The following is a 22,774-nucleotide window of genomic DNA, read 5'->3' as shown; positions in this document are numbered from 1 at the left end:
CTTTGCAATGTAAATTTAGCATAATTGTTATCATTTTTTATTTATTTGTAAAATGTTTTGCGTAAAATGTTTTTGTGCTATATTTCGCTAAATTTAAGGCAACTCGGTGTGATATTCTGCTAATATAATGCAAATATATTTTAAGTGCTTCTTAAGTAAGTGTCTTCTGTAAATCTAGGCTATATAATAACGTGCTAGTTAATTTTTTTCCTATTATCTCTGATTCAAAACAAGAAATCTCCTGTTAATGTCGACAATAACCTACCAGTAAATTGCTTGTAAAGGTTCCTCATTTGTACGACGCTATGGATAAAAGCGTCTGCTAAATAACTAAATATAGAGGTTAAATACAAATAATCCTAGTTATATTTGGAAACTAAATCTAAGAATTACTACCATAACAGACTAATGGCGTTAGATGTCATTATTACACTTCATGGTATTGTTTTAAACTACGATACCGGTGAATCCATGAAAGTTGTTTTTTCTTCAGCGCCAGACTGCTGTTTACCACATGTCAGCCCCAGCTGGCCCCCTTTCTCGCGATATTGGATGCATTCCTGTTAGCACAATCAACACTCTCGCGAGATGTCACCCAGTCATCCGCCATCGCTGTAGAGATAGAGGGAGAGTAAGCTACAGGGACTCAAACCTGGGGGGGAAAGAGGGCGAGATTTGTCCGTGTTTCCCCTCAACACACCCACCCTAACATCTGTTGATGGCATCGCTACCTAACCCAAACATGTCCAACCTCAAACCCGGCACCAAGAAGGACACCAAGATGCGGATCCGCGCCTTTCCCGTGAGTATCAGCCGAGATGAGCGCGCCTCAGGCGGTCGTGGGGAGAACTCGAGAGCCGGGGATCGATCAGAGCAGCAGGCCACAGCGGGTTTACATGTTTTGAGGTTACATGTTTTCAGTGTAGAAAGTGTTCATAACTCAATGATTCTTTCGTACGGAGTCTTTATGTTTCGACCATAAAACTGTAGATACGTACAGCACTGTTGATCCTGTAGATCCTTCAGAGAACATGAAGTCTTTCCTTTTGATCTGCTTGTCCTCTTTCAGTGTTTTGATCTGGTTTTGGGTCTTGAGTTGTCAGGCTGGCCCGTTGCTGTTTTGTTGCCACTCAAATGTCTGATGTTGTGTGTTTTGCTGTAACTGGTTGTTGTTTGTGGTGTTGATGATTGATTTTTCTTTCTTTTTTCATTGTCATCGGTGCTGTATATATTACTATACTGATTGTTATGGTTTTGTTGTCTGGTTAATTTAGTTTCTTGTCATTGGTTGGTGCTGTGTTTTGTTGAGGCTCAGGCTGATGTTGTGTAAACCAGAGGTTTGTCAATCTTTTAGATGCCAAGGACCCCTGCTATGATCATCCTGGTATGAGGGATCCCTTTCTAAAATTTGAAAGGCAGCTATATGATTTTATGTATAAAGACAGTTATATTATGGAAAATTAAAGGATTAGTTCACTTCCAGAATGAAAATTCTGTCATCATTTACTCACCCTCACTTATTCCAAACCTGTATGAGTCTCTTTCCGCTGTTGAACACAAAAGAAGATATTTTGAAAAATGTTAGTATCCGAACAGTTGATGGGCACCATTGACTTCCATAGTATTTTTTTCCTACAATGGAAGTAAATGGTGCCCGTCAGCTGTACTGTACACACATCTAATTTTTATTTATTTTAATATTTGTATTTGTTTATTTTTACGAACCCCCTAGCACTCTTTTGTAGCCCCCTTGTGTTCCCCGGACCCCATTTTGAAAACCTCAGGATTAGATAGTCGTCAGGTGTCATAGGTGTTAGTGTTGTGTAGATTATCACACTGATGATTGATGTCCTCAGCAGCTGTGTTTTTGGCTTTCACAGTCACTGCAGCACGCTTTGCATCAGTATGACGTGCATCTCTCTGCAATATTCTGCAATTTTCTGTTCTTTTATTAGCTCCACTCAGAACAAATTATGTGCATTGTAGGACTGTCGGTGTGTTGGTGATGCTCTGATGGAATGAACTAGGTCAGAATTACTTGATAATATGCAGAGAAGTGAAAATGTTTCCGTGCAGTTATTTTCTGTTTGTGCATCGGAAATATTCTTCTCTTGAAGGTCTGGAAACCCCCTGACACCTGTCAGCATGTCCGCAGGACTCTGTGAATGGTGTTTTGGTTCAGATAAGATCTCGTTCAGAAGCTGCTTTTACGCTACTTGTTGGGTTTGACGTGTCTTGCCCTGTCAGAGGAATTCATTAGAAATCTCACAGCTGCCTTTACTTTGTCGTCATAGTATTACCCTATGTGGCCTGTATTCTCACCCAATACAGTATCAATATGTGGCCTGTATTCTCACCCGATACACCCCACATTCTCTCAGCTCTCTTCTGCATTCAGATTGTTTGTCAAGTTTCTCTGTAGCTTTTCATTGTGCCTTGAAACATGAACACGCAGTTCCTTATTAAAGGTCATGGACATATCTGTCAGAATCAGTAGCATACAGAAGCTTGGTGCTTGATGTCATTTTTTAAAATCCTTTACTGCACATTACTTAGTCAATTCAGACCTAACCAGTTATGATTCTTCTGGTTGTTCTTGCTTTGTTCTACCTCCAAATCACAGCACAAAATTGAGTCCCGTTACTGCAGATAGTCACCTGTAATTTTGTGATCTGACTTTTAATTAATCTTCAAACCCTTCAGTCCCATTGGGTCACTGCTCCAGGATTCATAATTTTATAGAAATGTGCAAAGTTGTTTTATAGTTTATATACACTGCCATTCAAATGTTAAAGAAATGGACACTTTTGTTAAGCAAGGATGCAATAAATTGATCAAAAGTGACATTTATAATGTTACAAAAGATTTCATTTCAAATAAATGCTGTTCTTTTCAACTTTCTATTCTTAAATCTTGAAAAAAAAACATGTAGCATGGTTTGCACAAAAGTATTAAGTAGCACAACTTTTGCTTTTCAACATTGATAATAATAAGAAATGTTTCTTGCACGTTAAATCAGCATTTAAGAATGATTTCTGACACTGAAGACTGGAGTAATGGCTGCTGATAATTCAGCTTTGCAAACACAGGAATAAATATAAATCTATTATTATTTAAAATGGTAATAATATTTCACAATATTACTGTTTTTACTAGGGGTGGGAATCACCAGAGGCCCCACGATACGATATTATCACGGTACTTATGTCACGATGCAATATTATTGCGATTTAAAAAAATGTTGCGATTATTCTGCGATATATTGCAATTTATTACCTTTTTCCAACTTCAAATTAAGTCCCCAAATGAAAACTTTGGCAACATCTGTTTTAACTAAAAAGAAACATTTCTCAGTTTGTTTATCTCACTTCAATTTTATTGTTGCAGTGCAAAATGGGATGGTCAAGCAAATGTATGCACCTGGCAAACTCAACTATTTGTATTACAGTCTAGTCTAGTCAACCTTAATTAAATGTAAACAGGTATGCACTGTTGTGCTACTACAGGTATTTTGAACAATGCAACTTACATTTACTTTTAGTCATTTAGCAGACGCTTTTATCCAAAGCGGCTTACAAATGAGGACAATAAAAGCAGTCAAAACTAACAAAAGAGCAACAACATATAAGTGCAAATGACAAGTCTCGGTTAGCAATTGGGGCATTTGAAAGTAATTTACTGCTAAATTTAAAATAAGTAAAACATAGTCTTACATTAAAATAAAAATGTTACATTTAAATTAAACATAACATTTACTCTTAAAGTAAACAATGTGCTACAACAGGTATACTATGCACTGCTGTGCTCTTAGAATATTTTACTTTCATTTATTCCATGGTCTGTTGGAATTCTTGATTCTGATTGGCTGGCAGATCTGCATTAAAACCGTTTAATGCACAGGTAGTTCCAAGTCAGTTTAATTACTGTTCTATATTAATGCGCTGCTGCTTTAATTGACACACACGAACGCACACACACATCACTTGCACACAGAGAGAGAAAGAGATCGGAGATCCCGCTGCACACACAGAAACGTTTAGGAGTAGGCCAACATAAACTTGTCAACGCTGCCTCGCTACTTCTATTAATAAAATGGCTTAGATACTGGATCACTGCATTATGTTCCTCAGCAACGAGGAGGTAACATCTCTGTTTAAGTAACTAAACTCACAACTTCATTGTTTGTAGAGAGAGATGCACAGACGCAGGTAATTCACATACACAACTGTCATCTTTCTCTCTTTCTCTCTCTCTCGAATAAACAATCAATAATTAATTCAAATAAATGTTATAATTCTGTAATTCCGTAACTGACGAAATAACCGTAATTTTTACCCATTTGGTCAAATATTGCGCTGCAAAGAGCAATACTAGTTTTAACTTGTCTATAACTTGGCAAATGACCATGGAAGAAGTGGGATAATCAACTGCGTGCCATGCATTTTAGAAAAAAACTCAACACCACCATCTAGTGGACTGTAAAGAAATTAATTTTATTATTCAATTAAATAATATAATAAAAGATCGATACTTGGCGTCCGTGTATCGATGCAGTATTGCTGCGGAAAATATCGCGATGCTATGCTGTATTGATTTTTTCCCCCCACCCCAAGTTTTTACTGCATTTTTGTTCAAAAAAATGCAGCCTTGGTGAGCAGAGACTTGAAGAGACTTTTTTAAAAACATTTAAAAAATACCAACCTCCAACTTTTGAGCAGTAGTGTAAGTTTATAGTCTTCTAACTTGTTTTTTAACTGAAGTTCAGACTTGTTTTAATAAAAGAATATAAGTGCTTTTAGCATTCCTTTAGCTTGAACTGCAGAGCAAGGGTTCAAGTCACAGCGAATGCATGAGCTGATAAAATGTACACTTTAAATGCAAACAAAGTCACTTTGGGTAAGTGTGTCTGGCAAATTCATGAATGCTATGTGCCAATACCATGAAATGATCAGGGTTTACGGTTTTGGTTAATGTATGTCTTACTGTTCAAAGACTCTCTGGACTTTCTTCATCAGTGCCTTTGCATCGACATGACCTGATCCTACAGAAACCCAGTTTGGAAACCTGGGCCTACTTACTTGCTTGACACACATGCACACGTTTTGCTTCAGGGATTCCTGTTCATGGAAAAACTGGTTCCTCTTTGTGTTAGCTTAACTTTTTCGAAAGTGCAGCTGTCTTCTGCAGAATCCAACGATTGCCAAATCAAGGTAGCCTTTTAGCAAAATGTTGTAAGAGGCGGACTTTCACACTCACACCCACTTGTAAAGATTTTACCCACATTAATTTCTTTAATCCATAGACTAGTCTACACAGATCGATGAGTCTCAAAACCTGTCTGTCTTAAGGCTTAGCAGACAGAGAGAGACAGACGGGTGAGAGCGAGGCGTTCTCTGTGTCTGAATCTACAATGCGTGTTGATTTATCACAGGAGCAGTATTACTAACACCGTGACAAGCATTATAATTAGCATGAGCTGTGCTGAAGTGTTGTTTTGACTTGCATAATTACTCACTGCTGTTTAAAAATGTAATTCACACATATGATTAGCCATTAGACTTCTTGTTTGTGAGAGTAGCTCTGCTGAGTCACTTAAAGCTATCAGGAGCTCTGAAGCCTGTAGATTTGGTCGTGAAGGAAAATTGATTTTGTTGGCCCAGTATCAAGGGTTGAGCATATGAGCAAGTGACCTGCAGTCCTGTTGGCACATTAAATGCACATTAGAATGTTGTAAGTCGTTTTACTTTTAACGGGCCCAGAAAGTGGCCTACGGTTTCCTGTGCTGAATAAAGTCAATGAGGTCTCCTCTTTTGTGATTGCAAGGTTATGATGTGTGCAGAGAGCAGTGAGTCTCAGGGTCTAAAATCTTGAGTTGAGTCGAGTATACGGTTCAAAAGTTTGAGGTCAGTATGATTCTTTTTTTCCCAGCAGGGATGCATTAAATTGATCAGAAGTGACAATAAAGAAATGTATGGTTTTAGAATTCTATTTCAAATAAATGCTGTTATTTTAAACTTTCTATCCATCAAAAATGTATCAAGGTTTCCACAAATATATTTTGCAGCCCAACTGTTATCAACATTGATGAAAAAAAAAATGTATTATTAGAAATGTTTCTTGAGCAGCAATTCAGCATATTAGCATGATTTCTGAAGGATCATGTGACGCTGAAGACTGGAGTAATGATGCTGGAAATTCAGCCATCACAGTAATAGCATTTACATTTCAAAATATATTCACATTTAATTTTTTACATTGTAATAATTCACAGTGTAACTGTTTTTGCTGCATTTTTGATAAATGCAGACTTAGACTGAGCATAATCAGAAACATTTAATGGTAGTGTACAGCAGATCTTGTGCTATATGTAAGTGTATATTATTTCAGGTTTGACTAAATTACCTGCTAGTACTGTAAAAGTTTTGGCCATTGCTTACAGCTGATAAATGTTACACCAATGTCATATCGATGTTAGGCCAATTTTATAGATCTATGCTGTGTTTTGGCTAATGTTTACACACATTTTGCAAGTTAAAACCAAACATCGTCATCATATTATAATATGTAAATTTAAATCATTATATATATGTTTAAAATGATAAATTTAAGTGGCATTATAATATGTAAGTGTAATATGTAAGATATGCAATAACTTTTTAGTACTTTTGCAACCTTCTAATCAGAAAGAGTATGCAGCTTTAATTGGAAAATACACACCGTTTTATTAAACCAATCTTGGTCCAATTAGAATGATGCTGATAATTTATTTGAATAAAAAACAATATTGGTCCGTGCTGATAAGGCGCATCCCTCCTAAAACGTTTTGTATCTAATTGTCATAAGCGTTTCTATGTTTGTTTTTTTTAATTTGGTGATTTGTTTGTTTTTGTAGATGACCATGGATGAGAAGTATGTGAATAACATCTGGGATCTTCTGAAGAACGCCATCCAGGAGATCCAGCGGAAGAACAACAGTGGGCTGAGCTTTGAGGAGCTCTACAGGAACGCCTACACCATGGTGCTGCACAAACATGGGGAGAAGCTCTACACGGGCCTCAGAGAGGTGGTCACCGAACACCTCATCAACAAAGTATGAGCTCCTGTCTCACTCTTAGATCTTTCCTGTAAGGCTTCAGAGAAAACACATGAGTTCCTAGAGATCTGGATTCAACTTTTGAGTGTTATAAAGTGTCACAGGCTTTAGTTGCTGAAGTTAAATTAGCAGTAAGCCACACGAGATGATGTTACAGTGATTTCACCACTGCTTAAAAGACCTGCTTAATGAATTTGATGGAGTGTGATGAGAAGTTAAATTGAACAGATTGATTTGAGAAGATCTCAAGGACACAGTCTCACATCTTCACTACATATATATTTATATATAGCTTAATGAAGACCCTTGGGTTTTATCTCTGGTGCTGGATGTGAATGATGTCAGTTCTGGAGATGAAGCAGATGGCGGAAACCTGCCCGTCCCAGTGGAGTTGTTCACAGGGTGATGTCATTGTACACTCAGGTGGATCAAACCCATGTGCTTGAGTTGCTCTCATAACAGCTTTGATTTTTTTTACCTATCTTCAGGTACGAGAAGACGTGCTTCACTCTTTAAATAACAATTTCCTGCAGACGTTAAATCAAGCATGGAATGATCATCAGACTGCCATGGTCATGATTAGAGACATTTTGATGTACATGGTAAGTTGTTTAGACTTTTTTTGGTGGGTTGTAACTTAACAGATGTTCTGATGTCTTTCTTTTAGCAGGTTCAGGGAGAGACTCATGGATCACACAACCTTCTAAAAAGTTTTAATGATCCTAAACATTTACTGACCTGACCATAGGACACTGCAGTTGCCAAACCTGAAGTTAGCATCACTCTGGTTCTGTTGACAAAAACCCAGTAGGATTTGGATTATTGCAGAAAATAAGCTCTGTGACCAACAAAAGTTTGATTCTTGCACGTTTCGTTCATGATAATCTTCACAAGTAAACATGACATTTATGAATTTTGAAGCCTGAATACAATCGCCAGAGGTAAAGAGCTAAACGTAGGCTGTAAATGAAGTACACCAGTCACATGACTTCAACGTCACCACCATCATTGAAAGATCACAAGTATTACTCTTACAATAAAATGTAAAAGAATTATTGAGCTTGTGTTACCAACAGATATTTTTTCTGGGTTTTGACCTGCAAAAATGTGTCATATCATGAAAATATATTTGGAAATCAGAAAGACTGGGGAAAGGAATTGGGACTAGGGATGCGCCGAAATTTCTGCCGCCAAGAAAAGAACAGAAAAACAGCCGAAAATATACTTGTTCCTGTTTGCAATAGTGCTACTGTGCTGTAACATAGTGTTGTACAGCTGTACTGGGCAACGCTGGTAAAATTACGCTCCCCTCTTGTGACGCTATGCTCTGCTTACATGCTCTGATAATAATAGCTTTGTAGGACTAAATATTATTTGGATAATTAAACAAAAAAAAATCTGTTAAATCTGATTCTGTTGTATAGAACTGATAATAATATATTGATATTTAAAATTAGGGCTGCCCTCAACTAAAGAATTTTCTGGTCGAATAGTAGTCGTTCAATTTTAGCATTAGTCGACTAATCGCATGTTTATAAACCATTTAAATCATGATAATGAGCCTTTAATTGCCTACATAGCCTAATAAACGCTCAAGCGCACGCATAAAGCTTGCCACGGCATACCGGCAGTAGTAATGATTATGAATGTGTCAGGGAAAAACAGTAAGATTAAACTGCATTAACATATTGATAAACTAGTGTTTTCGGCTTAAGAGATGAAGTCGGCGACACTGACTCGTCATCGCCACAGTAGTGGATGCACCTGTATGCATGTTTCATACAGATTACATAATCTGAGAATAATTATTATATTATTTTTTTAGATTTGAATTGTTTCATTTGAAAGTAGACATTTCACTCTCCATAGATAGAGTTTCGCCCTCATGCTCACAGAGGCCGAGACGGCAGAAAGCGCACCCTGTTTGCTTTCATTATTTTACAAAAGTGCAATGTTTTGTTGTTATTGTAAGTGCACACAAATAAACATAGAGGGCCCTATCATACACCCGGCTCAATGTGGCGAAAGTGTTTTTGCTAGTTTCAGCCTGACACAGTTCTCATTTTCCCGTCCTGCGCCGCGTTGTTTAAATAGCAAATGCATTTGCACCCATTTGTGTGCCCATGGGCGTGCTGGTCTAAAAAAGAGGTGTGTTCAGGTGCATTGTTGGCGCGTTGCTATTTTGAGGAACTGAAAATAGACTGCGCCATAGACCAACTCAAACCTGGTCTAAAGTCTGGCGCAATATTTTTAAAGAGCGCGTTAGTAATATGCGCCTATAGGCGGGTGCACAACACGCGTACACTTTGCTTATTACGAGCAGCAGCACACAAACATTTTTAAAAATGAAAAATTTAATTCCGCCATGACGCGAGCGCAACTGGCTTTTAAAGGGGATGGGAGATGAGACTCTGATTGGTTTATTGCACGTTACGCCCAAAAACACCCATTACTCATTAAGAGAATAGGGACAACCCGTTTAGACCATGCGCCCGGGCACGCCGACCGCTTTCTCGTCGTTAAACTAGCAGATTCGGACACGCCCTGAGTGCACCTGCGCCATGCGCTTAGATCGTTAAAATAGGGCCCAGAGGCTTTACAGATTCGAAAGATGTAGACTACCAAATTTTGCTACAAGTTTGATTGCAACATATAATCATTGCTGTTTATCGTCTGTTTGATTACGTCATTAACTGAATTTTACCGTACATTTCTGCCATATGTACATTAATTTGACAGTCACCACTGACAAGCTACTACTAAATATATTGTAGAAACTTAATTTTCTGTAAAGCTGCTTTGCAGCGATTTGTATCGCGAAAAGCACTATACAAATAAACTTGAATTGAATTTAATTTAATGTATTACTCTTATCTGTTTGACCAAAATGACGGAGACCGCACCAACATCCCTATCTGTCATGCTGTGAACGTGCTACTGTTCAGAGACTTGAATAGCGCACATTTTTCTAGGTTAACTTTAGATTGAGCGGCCATGTAAAGTTGCTACTACTTGTATATTTCAGATGATACGCCATATTTGAGGTCGATGAATGATAGGCGAGCGTTTGGATGTACTGTATTGCCACAAAATCCAGCCGTTAACGATCTGTCCGTCACGGACCACTTCCTGTGGATTTTTTTTTCTGCAACTAATACAATTTTAGTCAACTATTAGGGGGCAGCCCTATTTAAAATTAATATATTTTCTGTCCAATTTTATTGTTTTACTTTCAATAAAAGTGTGGCTTGTATTTTATTAGCTTTATATTCTTTAAATTCAGTATCATTAAAATTATTTAGTTTAAATTAAGTCTTACAAAATTATTTTTTTCTTATTTAATCAAATTATTTATTAATTATTAAAAACTGGTTTCGGTTTTCGGTCAAGTGCATCCAGAAGTTTCGGTTTCGGCCCAGAATTTTCATTTTGGTGCATCCCCTAATTGGGACACTACAAAGCCTGGATTTGAACCCTCTGTTTTAACCTGCATGAATGTTTTCTTTCTCTCCCTCTGTCTAGGACCGTGTGTATGTTCAGCAGAATAACGTGGAGAACGTCTACAATCTCGGCTTGATCATCTTCAGAGATCAGGTTGTGCGGTATGGCTGCATCAGAGATCATCTCAGACAAACTCTACTGGACATGATCGCTCGAGAACGCAGGGGAGAGGTGGTTGACAGGTGTGTGTTCTTCTGTCATTCTGTCTCTCTTTACAGTGCTCCAGTTAAAGAATGAAAGCTTTCAGCTGTAAGTCTATTGACACATACACAGTTGTAAAGGAATGGGTGTTTATCTTGTTTGTGCTGTCATGTTTTATGGCAGAGGGGCCATCAGGAATGCCTGTCAGATGCTGATGGTTTTGGGGTTAGAAGGTCGGTCTGTCTACGAGGAGGATTTTGAAATCCCATTTTTAGACATGTCTGCTGAGTTCTTTCAGGTGGGTACTGCTTTTATACTGCTTTTACTCTCTTTGCTTATCATTTTGGATATTACAAAACATTTCATTGTCACTGCCATGGCCACAGACAAAAAAAATCTTAATGAGATCTTTTATGTAGGGCTGTCGCGATAACCGCAATATCGCAATACCACGCTATTGATGAGCAAACCGCAGAGGAATGCAAGAACCGCAGCAACCGCGATTTTTGCGTGTTTTCTTTTGGACTGAATATTAAACAAGTTAGTAATGATAACATAATGTGTACCATGCTGATTTGTACAGAGGCTCCATAGATTTTCACTTAACAAGCCTAAACAGACAGTGAATGAGAGAGAGATGACTAAGCGCATGTGATTACTTGCGTCTGTCCTCCAGGCCAAGTCATATATATTTGTGAAAATAGGTTGTCATGTCCAAGGAAAGCGAAATCTCTGTCTTAGCATCGACGCATAGCTGGTCAGCTGAGCCTTCTAAAGTGGTACTCAAAGTTAAAATTATTTCAACAGCTTCTGAATACTTTCTGTACCCACTGTATATATATGTGTATGGCGATAATACCGCATTATTGAGCCACTCAAAATTACCGCAAGGGAAATTCCCTCACCACGACAGCCCTACTTTATGTACATCTGAACATCAGTTTGAAGTGCAGTTGTGCTGCTATTTCACTAGATTCAGGCATTACCATTCAAAAGTTTGGGGTCAATAAAAAAAATTTTTGTATAAAGTTTCTTATTGCAATTAAAATATATAATATAATTTTATATATATATATATATATATATAAATGTCTCATGATTTTTCTAATATGCTGATTTGGTGCTCAAGAAACATTTTTTACTATTATCAATTTCATTTCTTTCAAAAAGTCATGATGTAATAATAAAATACAGATTTTTATATTCTTTAAAAAAAAGCATTTCCAGCTATGATTACGGATTAAAAGCAAGTATTATTGCAAAAGTTTATAATTAAATATAATGTCTTTTTATGGCACAGTATATTGATTTAAAATACAATTTGTCTTTTTTTTTGTGGTATAGCCAGTAAAACAAATGCTGGGAAGTACAAATCCAATACTTATCTGAAAAAGACCTGAATTGATCAATTTGCTCATTTATGCTTGACTGGCTGTATTGACCAGTGGTAGTTATGATATCCCTGTTTATGTGTTTGTGTGGATCTGTGCAGATGGAAAGTCAGAAGTTTCTAGCGGAGAACAGTGCCAGCGTCTACATCAAGAAAGTGGAGGCTCGGATAAACGAAGAGATTGAACGAGTGATGCACTGCCTGGATAAATCGACTGAGGAGCCCATTGTGAAGGTGGTGGAGAGAGAGCTCATCTCCAAACACATGAAGACCATCGTGGAGATGGAGAACTCGGGACTGGTCCACATGCTCAAGAATGGAAAGACAGAAGGTGAGCAGCTGTTTGTTTTGATCGATCATCTATCCCTAGCTTTCTATTTTCCCCTCTTGCTTCGTATTTCATTCAGTTTCTCTCATCTTTTCTCACTTTTCTCTTTCAGACCTGGCGTGCATGTATAAGTTGTTTGGTCGGGTTCCTAACGGGCTGAAGACGATGTGTGAGTGCATGAGCTGGTACCTCAGAGAACAGGGTAAAGCGCTGGTGTCAGAGGAAGGAGAGGGCAAGAACCCAGTTGACTACATTCAGGTACACATTTAGCAACATGAGGAAATGAATCTGCCAAAGTTAAAGAGTTCAGACTAGTGGAAATGTGTACATATAACAGCCTTAACACTCTGTAGGGTTTTAATAAGTAGTAAGGATGCTCGTTTTCTCATTTTTCTCATCTGAATCGTTTAGGGTTTGTTGGACTTGAAGTCACGCTTCGATCGGTTCCTGCAGGAGTCCTTCAACAACGACAGGCTGTTCAAACAGACTATCGCTGGAGACTTTGAGTATTTCCTCAACCTCAATTCCCGATCACCCGAGTACCTGTCGCTCTTCATCGACGACAAACTCAAGAAAGGAGTGAAGGGGGTAAGAGATTAGCTTTACCATCTTTAGCTCTTAAGATGAAAACTCTGCCTACAAATTTGGTCAATATATTTGGTTCAATATTGACATAATAAAAAAAAACACCATTTTGCTACATTGACAATTTTAACAACTTCTGTCCAGTGAAAGTGGACGAACTGTCATGCATATGAGTTGTTATATATTATAGGTATGGATTGATGGATGAATGTATATCCACATAAACAAACAACACAGTGTAGTTAACTAAAACTGTTAAAAAAACATTTTTATTCATTGAAATAAAGCTGAAATAAAATATTAACATTAGATTAAAAACTTAAAGAACTTAAATGAAAATTGAAAGTGTTGCCTTGGTAACTGATGAAATAAAAAAAAAACTAAAACTGAAAATGGAATAAGAAAATTAAAGCTAAATAGAAGTATTTGCAAAAAAAAAAATACAAAATTTAAATGACAAAAGCACACAACAGAATTCTTAGAACTTAAACTAAAATTAAAATGTAAACTAAAAATTAGAAAATAAACGCTAATTAAAATAATAAATACGGTAAAACTTCCGCAACATGAACTAACAATAAAAAAATACTTCTACATCTATCTACTAATGCATTATTAAAATCAAAGGTTGTATATTTTAATATTACTTAATGGACCTGAGCTTACATGAACTAATAAGCAGTTTTTTTTAATTAACTAATGTTAAAAAAGATGAATAAATACTGTAACAAATGTTGATCATTGTATGATCTAATGGTTAGAGAGTCAGACTCGTAACTCAAAGGTTGCGGGTTCGAGTGTGTGAATGTACAGCGCTCTCTCCCACCTTCAATACCACGACTACCCTTGTACCCTTGAGCAAGGCACTGAACCCCCAACTGCTCCCCGGGCGCCGCAGCAAAAAATGGCTGCCCACTGCTCCGAGTGTGTGTTCACGGTGTGTGTGTGCACTTTGGATGGAAGTGTGTGTGTGCTGCTGTGTGTGTGCACTTTTAGAGCACTAATTCTGAGTATGGGTCACCATATTTGGCCACAAATTCATAAATTTCACGTCACTTTATAAATAATACAGAAACAAAGTTATTACTAATCTCTTAATTGTTTCCTTATTGTGTTTGTGTTTAGCTGACAGAACAGGAGGTGGAGTCTATCTTGGATAAGGCCATGGTACTGTTCAGGTTCATGCAGGAGAAGGACGTGTTTGAGCGTTACTACAAACAGCACCTGGCCAGAAGACTCTTAACCAATAAGAGCGTTTCAGATGACTCTGAGAAAAATATGATCTCCAAACTAAAGGTGAATGTCATATCCTTCATTACTCTCATTCACTGTATTCCTCTGTGTCTAATGTGATACTCATACTCTCGCTCTCTCTCTCTCTCTCTCTCTCTCTCTCAGACGGAGTGCGGTTGTCAGTTCACCTCTAAACTGGAGGGCATGTTTAGGGATATGAGCATCTCTAATACCACTATGGATGAATTCCGCCACCACCTGCAGACATCACAGGTGCATATGCACACACACACACATTCCACTTTGACTTATGTTGTTGTTTTTAAAATAAGCTAACTATAATTACTGCTACCTAAGGCCCTATTCACTCCAAGTCCACATTTACAGAAAAAGAACATTGAAACAATGCAAATGCAAAACTGTGTGGTTTGTCTTGATGTTGCAGGTGTCTCTCTGTGGTGTTGATCTCACAGTGAGAGTTCTGACCACAGGTTACTGGCCCACGCAGTCAGCCACGCCAAAATGCAACATCCCACCCTCTCCACGCCATGCTTTTGAGGTCTTCAGAAGGTACGACTCACCTCTACACCCTAAATCAGGGGTTTTCAACCTTATAGGACATGCCCAAGTTTGTCTAATTTCACTCGCGCCCCCCCAACATCCAACATCCCCCCCAAGGATACTTGTCAAGACAACCATTGGTATTCACCTGCTGTCTGAGAAGGCTATCTGTTTGTGCACTCCAGGTGTGTGAGCGGTGCGCATAGAAACGCTCTATCACAGTGCGTGAGTACCGCATTGAGATGTCTTGGGCTTAAATGGCTTAAAATTACTTTAATGTTTAAACTGACAAGACTTAAAACACGTGAGAATGAAAACATTTCTTGAGGAAGCAGCACTGGCCTGATCGTTAAGATAGTTTTGGGGGGCTAAGGTGACAGATAGGGGGGCTGAAACCCACCTAAAAAGGGTTTAGAACCGCCCCTGGTATAGCGTGCGTAATTATACTGAAACATAAATATATAACCAGTTTACCTGATTCAATGTGATGGCTGAGCCTGTTTCTGAGATAACATGCCAATCCGTGGTTGGATTTCTGACACGGCTAATCGTAAATCATCTTACACTGTCAATAAGTGTGACCAGGGTTGCCAGGTTTTCACAACAAAACCCGCCTAATTGCTGCTCAAAACTAGCCCAAAACTACAAAACGCGGCAAGTGTTAAAGTTGCCCAATTCCGTGGCGAAACCGCAGACTTGGCAACACTGAGCGTGACTGATAATCGAGCAGACTCTGTTCTAACTGTCGACTAGCAGTGGTAGTCAGATTGCCCCCTAGTGGATGGCTAAAGATTTGTTAACTGGTATTCATAAATTCTCAAGGGAACGACTCTGAATTAACTGATGCTCGGGCCCCCCTTGACAGGTTGAAACCCCTGCCCTAAATGACCAGACTTTGTTCTCTTTTCAGTTTCAGTTTTACAGTATTTATAATATTAATTATAAATATTATTTATAATAATATAATATTATATGAGTAAAACTGTCAAGGTACAGAATCAGAAGAAGTCAATAATCTCTGCTTGACATACTTTAAACCCTTATGAAATGTGTCTTTATGTCAGTAGTGTCTCCACTTGTAGCTTGGTTTCATGCGAGTTATACTCTCTGCAGGTTTTATTTGGCTAAGCACAGCGGCAGGCAACTCACACTCCAGCACCACATGGGTTCTGCAGACCTCAACGTCACCTTCTACGGTGCCATCAAAAAGGTACAGACATGCACAGACTTAAAAAAAAAAAAGTATTATAAAAAAGAATAATATATTATATAATATAAAAATATATTTTATAGATATTGCATTTCATGACAGTTGCACCTTTAATACCCGATTACAAAATCATAACTGTAATATATTAAACATTGTATAATAAAATATGAAATAAGTATGTGTATATATATCCATACTTTATAAAAGTATATACTTTATTTTATATATATATATATATATATATATATATACTTTATAAAAAATATATATAATTGATAAAAAAGTATATTTCATATACTTAGATATTTAAAATATACTCATGTGTAAAGATAATGATTAAATATAGATAAACTTTTAAAGAGAATGATTAAATTGTAAAATTTGTAAACTTTATTTTTTTTAATTTAAAAATATATTTATAGATATTTAAAATATAATGATGACATTAGAATTTTTGCAATTGCATTTCATGACATATATATATGTGACCATGGACCACAAAACCAGTCATAAGTGTCAATTTTTCGAAATTGAGATTAATTGAGATAATCTGAAAGCGGAATAAATAAGCTTTCCATTGATGTATGGTTTGTTAGGACAATATTTGGCCGAGATACAACTATTTGAAAATCTGGAATATGAGATATATATATATATATATATATATATATATATATATAATGTAAAACCTTGAAAAGTTGAAACCAGCCATGACTGTGACAAGATGGGTGACATTACATGTTATCATTTACTTGGTTTTTATTTCTATCCTGCTGTGCCGAGTAGCTCCACCCACCGTGGAATATCATTGGTCTAAAATCCTCCTCCTCATAACCACATATTAAACATCAAATATGTTCTGATTGGCTGTGATTTTGTTGTTTCACACAGCATTTTTTTCTTTTAGTGAGGACTGAACGTTTTTTTGTCATTGGACTCTTTCTCACATGTTGGTTGTTTGTAATAAATGGTTATAATTATTTCTTAAATAATTGATTAAATGACTCTCTTTCTCTCTCCCTCTCTCTCTCTTTCTCTTTCTTTCTTTAGGAGGATGGCTCAGATGTTGGTGTCGGCGGGGCTTTGCTAACAGGCTCAAACACACGGAAGCACATTCTGCAGGTGTCCACCTTCCAGATGACCATCCTCATGCTCTTCAACAACAGAGGGAAGTTTACCTTTGAGGTAAAACCTCCTATCCACCTGTTCCTGATCTAAACGCCCTGCTTATCCGATCAGTTTAACCTTCACCCATGTCGACCCTTCTTTAACACTTTAGGAGATTCAGCAGGAGACAGACATCCCTGAGCGCGAGCTGGTCCGGGCCCTGCAGTCTCTAGCCTGTGGGAAGCCCACCCAGAGAGTTCTCACGAAAGAGCCCAAGAGTAAAGAGATCGAGAGCGGCCATGTGTTTACAGTCAATGACCAGTTTACCTCCAAACTGCACAGAGTCAAAATACAAACAGGTATTGTGCTGCCACAAGGGGGCGCTGTTGACTCAGAATGAATGGCTGACAAAGCGTGATCATCTGAAAGAAATCAGTTCAACACTGGACTTTTTGTAAGCTTTAGAGTCAACTATATGTTAGTTTACACCTAAAAGCAGAGAAACTAATATACAATTTTAGCACGTACATGCAATTACTTTTAGTACATTTAATACTTTAGTGTTTTTATATGCTATTATAGTACTTATTAAAGGGGTCATATGACGTTGCTAAAAAGAACATTATTTTGTGTATTTGGTGTAATGGAATGCGGTTTAAGGTTCAAAAAACACATTATTTTCCATATAATGTACATTATTGTTTCTCCTCTTTGCCCTGCCTTTCTGAAACGTGTTGATTTTTACAAAGCTCATCATTCTAAAAAAGCTCTGATTGGCCAGCTATCCAGTGCGTTGTGATTGGCCGAATGCCTCAAGCGGGTGACGGAAATGTTACGCCTCTTAACATACTGTGATGCCGTCTCCCAGCAGGATGAGACAAAACCAATAAAACCCATTACAAATGAGGCATTTGTTGCATACAGTGGGATGCAATTACGGATTATAATGACTTATACTGTCTTTTTACGCATTGCGTATCGCGCCGCGTAAAAATAAAATGTCTGCATTTGTGATCGGAGAAATGACAAACAACAAGCGCTGCTCTACACTGCTCAAAACTCGCCAGTTGAATCATCAGTGGCAAATTATTTAAATATAAAAATCGTGCTTACAGGCTGTGAGTCAGAAGGGCCAGACTGTCCTTGCAAAGTTGGAACTGCCCCACTTTATAGAAACAGCCTTTGTGCCACAGACGCATTGTAGGCTACTCTCTCAGGAAACAGTCCTCATCCTCCATAAAATGCGCAGCACACATCTGAATATTTGGGTTGAAGTGTTCTGGAACAGTGTTGTAAGTGCCACTTAACCACTGATTTCTAATTGTGTCCTCTTTTGGAAGACCAAACAAAGTAGTTTCGCTTTCACAACGAAACACACAGCGACTCCACGACATAGCAGCGGCGGCAACATCAAGAATAAAAGTTACGCCTTCTTTCTTTGCGTGAACATTTGGGCAGCGTTATGCAAATCTTCCGAAAGGAAAAATTGAAATCGCATCATATGACCCCTTTAAATTAGCTTTTATTAATATAATTTTTAATTTTAGTTTACATTTATTTTATGTGCTTTTGCTTTGATCATAGTTTTTGGCATTTGAATACATCAAATTCAACTTTTTATTTCATACATACGTTTTTAATTTTCAGGTTTCTTAAGTTTATATTTTTATCTAATATATATATATATATATATATATACAAGAGTAAAGAGATCGAGAGCGGCCATGTGTTTACAGTCAATGACCAGTTTACCTCCAAACTGCACAGAGTCAAAATACAAACAGGTATTGTGCTGCCAGAAGGGGGCGCTGTTGACTCAGAATGAATGGCTGACAAAGCGTGATCATCTGAAAGAAATCAGTTCAACACTGGACTTTTTGTAAGCTTTAGAGTCAACTATATGTTAGTTTACACCTAAAAGCAGAGAAACTAATATACAATTTTAGCACGTACATGCAATTACTTTTAGTACATTTAATACTTTAGTGTTTTTATATGCTATTATAGTACTTATTAAAGGGGTCATATGACGTTGCTAAAAAGAACATTATTTTGTGTATTTGGTGTAATGGAATGCGGTTTAAGGTTCAAAAAACACATTATTTTCCATATAATGTACATTATTGTTTCTCCTCTTTGCCCTGCCTTTCTGAAACGTGTTGATTTTTACAAAGCTCATCATTCTAAAAAAGCTCTGATTGGCCAGCTATCCAGTGCGTTGTGATTGGCCGAATGCCTCAAGCGGGTGACGGAAATGTTACGCCCCTTAACATACTGTGATGCCGTCTCCCAGCAGGATGAGACAAAACCAATAAAACCCATTACAAATGAGGCATTTGTTGCATACAGTGGGATGCAATTACGGATTATAATGACTTATACTGTCTTTTTACGCATTGCGTATCGCGCCGCGTAAAAATAAAATGTCTGCATTTGTGATCGGAGAAATGACAAACAACAAGCGCTGCTCTACACTGCTCAAAACTCGCCAGTTGAATCATCAGTGGCAAATTATTTAAATATAAAAATCGTGCTTACAGGCTGTGAGTCAGAAGGGCCAGACTGTCCTTGCAAAGTTGGAACTGCCCCACTTTATAGAAACAGCCTTTGTGCCACAGACGCATTGTAGGCTACTCTCTCAGGAAACAGTCCTCATCCTCCATAAAATGCGCAGCACACATCTGAATATTTGGGTTGAAGTGTTCTGGAACAGTGTTGTAAGTGCCACTTAACCACTGATTTCTAATTGTGTCCTCTTTTGGAAGACCAAACAAAGTAGTTTCGCTTTCACAACGAAACACACAGCGACTCCACGACATAGCAGCGGCGGCAACATCAAGAATAAAAGTTACGCCTTCTTTCTTTGCGTGAACATTTGGGCAGCGTTATGCAAATCTTCCCACATAGTGAGGTAGACATGTGGGGGCGTGTTAGAACGAGCCGTTTTAGGTAGGCGTGGTTGACTTAACTTTTATAAAGAATATCTCTTTGGATTTGAGACTTTACACAGATCTTCTTTATGCACCAAGAGCTTGTAACACTCCAAAGAGAAAGGAAAAATTGAAATCGCATCATATGACCCCTTTAAATTAGCTTTTATTAATATAATTTTTAATTTTAGTTTACATTTATTTTATGTGCTTTTGCTTTGATCATAGTTTTTGGCATTTGAATACATCAAATTCAACTTTTTATTTCATACATACGTTTTTAATTTTCAGGTTTCTTAAGTTTATATTTTTATCTAATATATATATATATATATATATATATATATATATATATATATATATTTTTTTTTTCTTCAGCTTTTACTTCAATTAATGAAAACAATTTTTAAAAGATGATTTAGGATGTTTTTATAAAATGTTAGTTGAATCCAGCTTTAATATTCAGAGATTTTCGGAGTACTTTTACAATCTGAAGTGATCTAAATGTAGATTTTGTTTATTTCGAAAAGTGCTTTACAAACTCTTTGAATCCGTCTCCTGCAGTTGCTGCTAAGCAAGGCGAGTCGGACCCGGAGCGCAAGGAGACGCGGCAGAAAGTAGACGATGACAGGAAACATGAAATCGAGGCTGCCATTGTACGCATCATGAAGTCCAGGAAGAAGATGCAGCACAACGTACTGGTAGCAGAGGTGAGCGTGTGTTCTTTGCGTGATTTTTGTATGTTTATTTTCTTTATAAATTTCAATAATTTTACATGCAAATTTCTAATGGTCTGTCTGGTTGTGTCCCTTCAGGTGACCCAGCAGCTGAAAGCACGGTTCCTGCCGAGCCCCGTGGTCATTAAAAAGCGCATTGAAGGACTTATAGAAAGAGAATATTTGGCCCGGACTCCGGAGGATCGTAAAGTCTACACATATGTCGCGTAGTGGATCACATGGCTGCACAAGGAGATGAGTGAGCAACACAAAGACAGGAAAAATAAAAAGATTCTGGACTGCTTTTCGCATGGACTGGGAAGTTCCTTTTAAACAAAAGATGAACAGCAATGCTCTGGGTAGCGGACTTCATTTAAAAGAAAAGCAAACCCGAGAAATCATAAACCGTACAATCGGGAAAATAATCAGGAAGCAAAATAAGAAATCCATAATTGTGTTGTAGATTATTTTTAATTAGATCACTCCCACTCTCATGAGAATCTCAGCTATGAATGGATCCAGCTTCAGTCTCTTCACCGTTTTACCCTCGTAGAGATCAAAATGAAAAGAATCCCTTGGGAAAATGTGAATGCACTGCACATGTTGTTGTTGTTTTAGTTTTTTTTTCAATATTGTATAAAAGGCAGAATTATTAAAAACCCTAACAAAACAGCCAAAAGCGTGGCTACGGAAATAAGAAAAAATAAAAAACATTGATATTGAACCATTGGCAGAAGCCATTGTGGTTTCCATAGTAACGTCAAGGCGCAGAGATACAGCTGAACATGTCAATGTAATTTCATTCCTGGTTTATTAAACAAATACAACTGTTACTCGCTGTCCCAGGTGACCGTGTCTCCTGAGGCATGTGAAATAAAAAGCAACCAAATGACTGGGAGAATTAGACGCTACATCACTATCTCCAATTTCCTGCTATTAAAGCTCTAAAATGCCATTACTGCCAAGCTTGAATTATGTGTGGCCCTGGTCCAAACAAAATCTAATTGTTTTCAGAAATGGGCAGAGCAGATGAGTGCTGCACATGTGCACAGCGGGTAACAGCTTTGAAGAAAGAGTAACAACATCACAGAGAATCCATGATGAATAAAATAAAGGAGCAAAATCCACAGCCTTGATTTCCTTCTGTATCAACAGTGTATACAGTGATAGACCAGTATGTCGGCAAACTAATCAGATGCCATTTTTAGATTATCAGGTTATCAAGATAATTGTTTGATTAATAGAAATTCCAGTTCCATAATCTACCTGCTGCCTTTTCAGTATATTTATCTCACATTTTTATTTTATTTAAGTAGCTGTTTTGAAATATATATATATATATATATATTTATAGGGTCAGTACATTTTTCTTTTGTTTTTTTAAGAAATTAAAAATGATTTATTTTTTAAAGAAATTAGTTTTATTCAGCAAGGATCCATTAACTTGATTAAAAGTGACCGGAAAGAATTTATATTGCATTAACGTATAAACAATTCGTAATCAGTTATTTTAAATTGTAATAATATTTCACAATATTACTGTTTATTTTATTTTTGATCAAATAAATGCAGCCTTGATAAGTCTTGTTTGTGAATGTATGTATATGTGTGTATATATATATATACAGATATACACTACCGGTCAAAAGTGTGGGATCAGAACGATTAATGTTTTTTAAAGGAGTTTCTTATGCTCATTAAGGCTGCATTTATTTGATCAAAAATACAGGAAAAAAATAATATTGTGAAATATTATTATGATGTAAAATAAGGTTTTTATATTTTAATATACATTCAAATCTAATTGATTTCTGTGATGCAAAGCTGAATTTCCATCAGTCATTACTCCAGTCTTCAGTGTCACATGATCCTTCAGAAATCATTCTAATGCTGATTTATTATCAGTGCTGGAAACTGTTTTGCTGCTTAATATTGTTTTGGAACCTGTGATATTTTAAAGAATAAAAAGTTCAAAAGAA

General features: G+C 37.1%; 2 protein-coding genes across 3 annotated transcripts in view; one reads left to right on the top strand and one right to left on the bottom strand.

Annotated features, from left to right (window-relative positions):
• The window catches only part of LOC107567699 (muscleblind-like protein 1), a 67,143-nt gene extending 66,646 nt beyond the window's left edge, over positions 1-497 (bottom strand). Inside the window, exon 1 of the mRNA XM_016253425.1 lies at positions 462-497. The gene's annotated coding sequence lies outside the window, so the exon portion shown is untranslated. The remainder of the gene's footprint in view (positions 1-461) is intronic.
• A 50-nt stretch (positions 498-547) lies between these two features.
• Positions 548-21,467, top strand: cul3a (cullin 3a). Of its 2 annotated transcripts, XM_016253419.1 has the most exons (17): positions 549-802; positions 6,893-7,090; positions 7,582-7,695; positions 10,616-10,776; positions 10,919-11,033; positions 12,228-12,456; positions 12,566-12,711; positions 12,865-13,041; positions 14,164-14,334; positions 14,437-14,544; positions 14,717-14,841; positions 15,946-16,042; positions 17,093-17,227; positions 17,322-17,435; positions 18,861-18,933; positions 20,644-20,789; positions 20,895-21,467. In XM_016253419.1, the coding sequence occupies exons 1-17, from the start codon at positions 719-721 to the stop codon at positions 21,024-21,026; spliced, it is 2,325 nt and encodes a 774-aa protein (XP_016108905.1). In that variant the 5' UTR covers positions 549-718; the 3' UTR covers positions 21,027-21,467. The 2 variants fall into 2 exon arrangements, with proteins under 2 accessions (XP_016108906.1, XP_016108905.1); XM_016253420.1 differs by lacking the exon at positions 18,861-18,933 and having other exon boundaries at positions 548-802; positions 17,322-17,508.
• Positions 21,468-22,774: the final 1,307 nt, after the last annotated feature.

This window comes from Sinocyclocheilus grahami, unplaced genomic scaffold, assembly GCF_001515645.1.
Source record: "Sinocyclocheilus grahami isolate Dianchi unplaced genomic scaffold, SAMN03320097.WGS_v1.1 scaffold1181.1, whole genome shotgun sequence".
Taxonomy (NCBI): Eukaryota; Metazoa; Chordata; class Actinopteri; order Cypriniformes; family Cyprinidae; genus Sinocyclocheilus; species Sinocyclocheilus grahami.
The sequence above is the reverse complement of the archived record's forward strand: the minus strand, read 5'-3'. Positions and strand labels throughout refer to the sequence as shown.

Bases quoted from the DNA above. Each gene is read 5' to 3' on its own strand.
- cul3a (XM_016253420.1), top strand. From the start codon at position 719: ATGGCATCGCTACCTAACCCAAACATGTCCAACCTCAAACCCGGCACC. The intron at 7,696-10,615 runs GTAAGTTGTTTA...CCCTCTGTCTAG, and splicing joins GAGACATTTTGATGTACATG to GACCGTGTGTATGTTCAGCA. The intron at 11,034-12,227 runs GTGGGTACTGCT...GGATCTGTGCAG, and splicing joins TGTCTGCTGAGTTCTTTCAG to ATGGAAAGTCAGAAGTTTCT.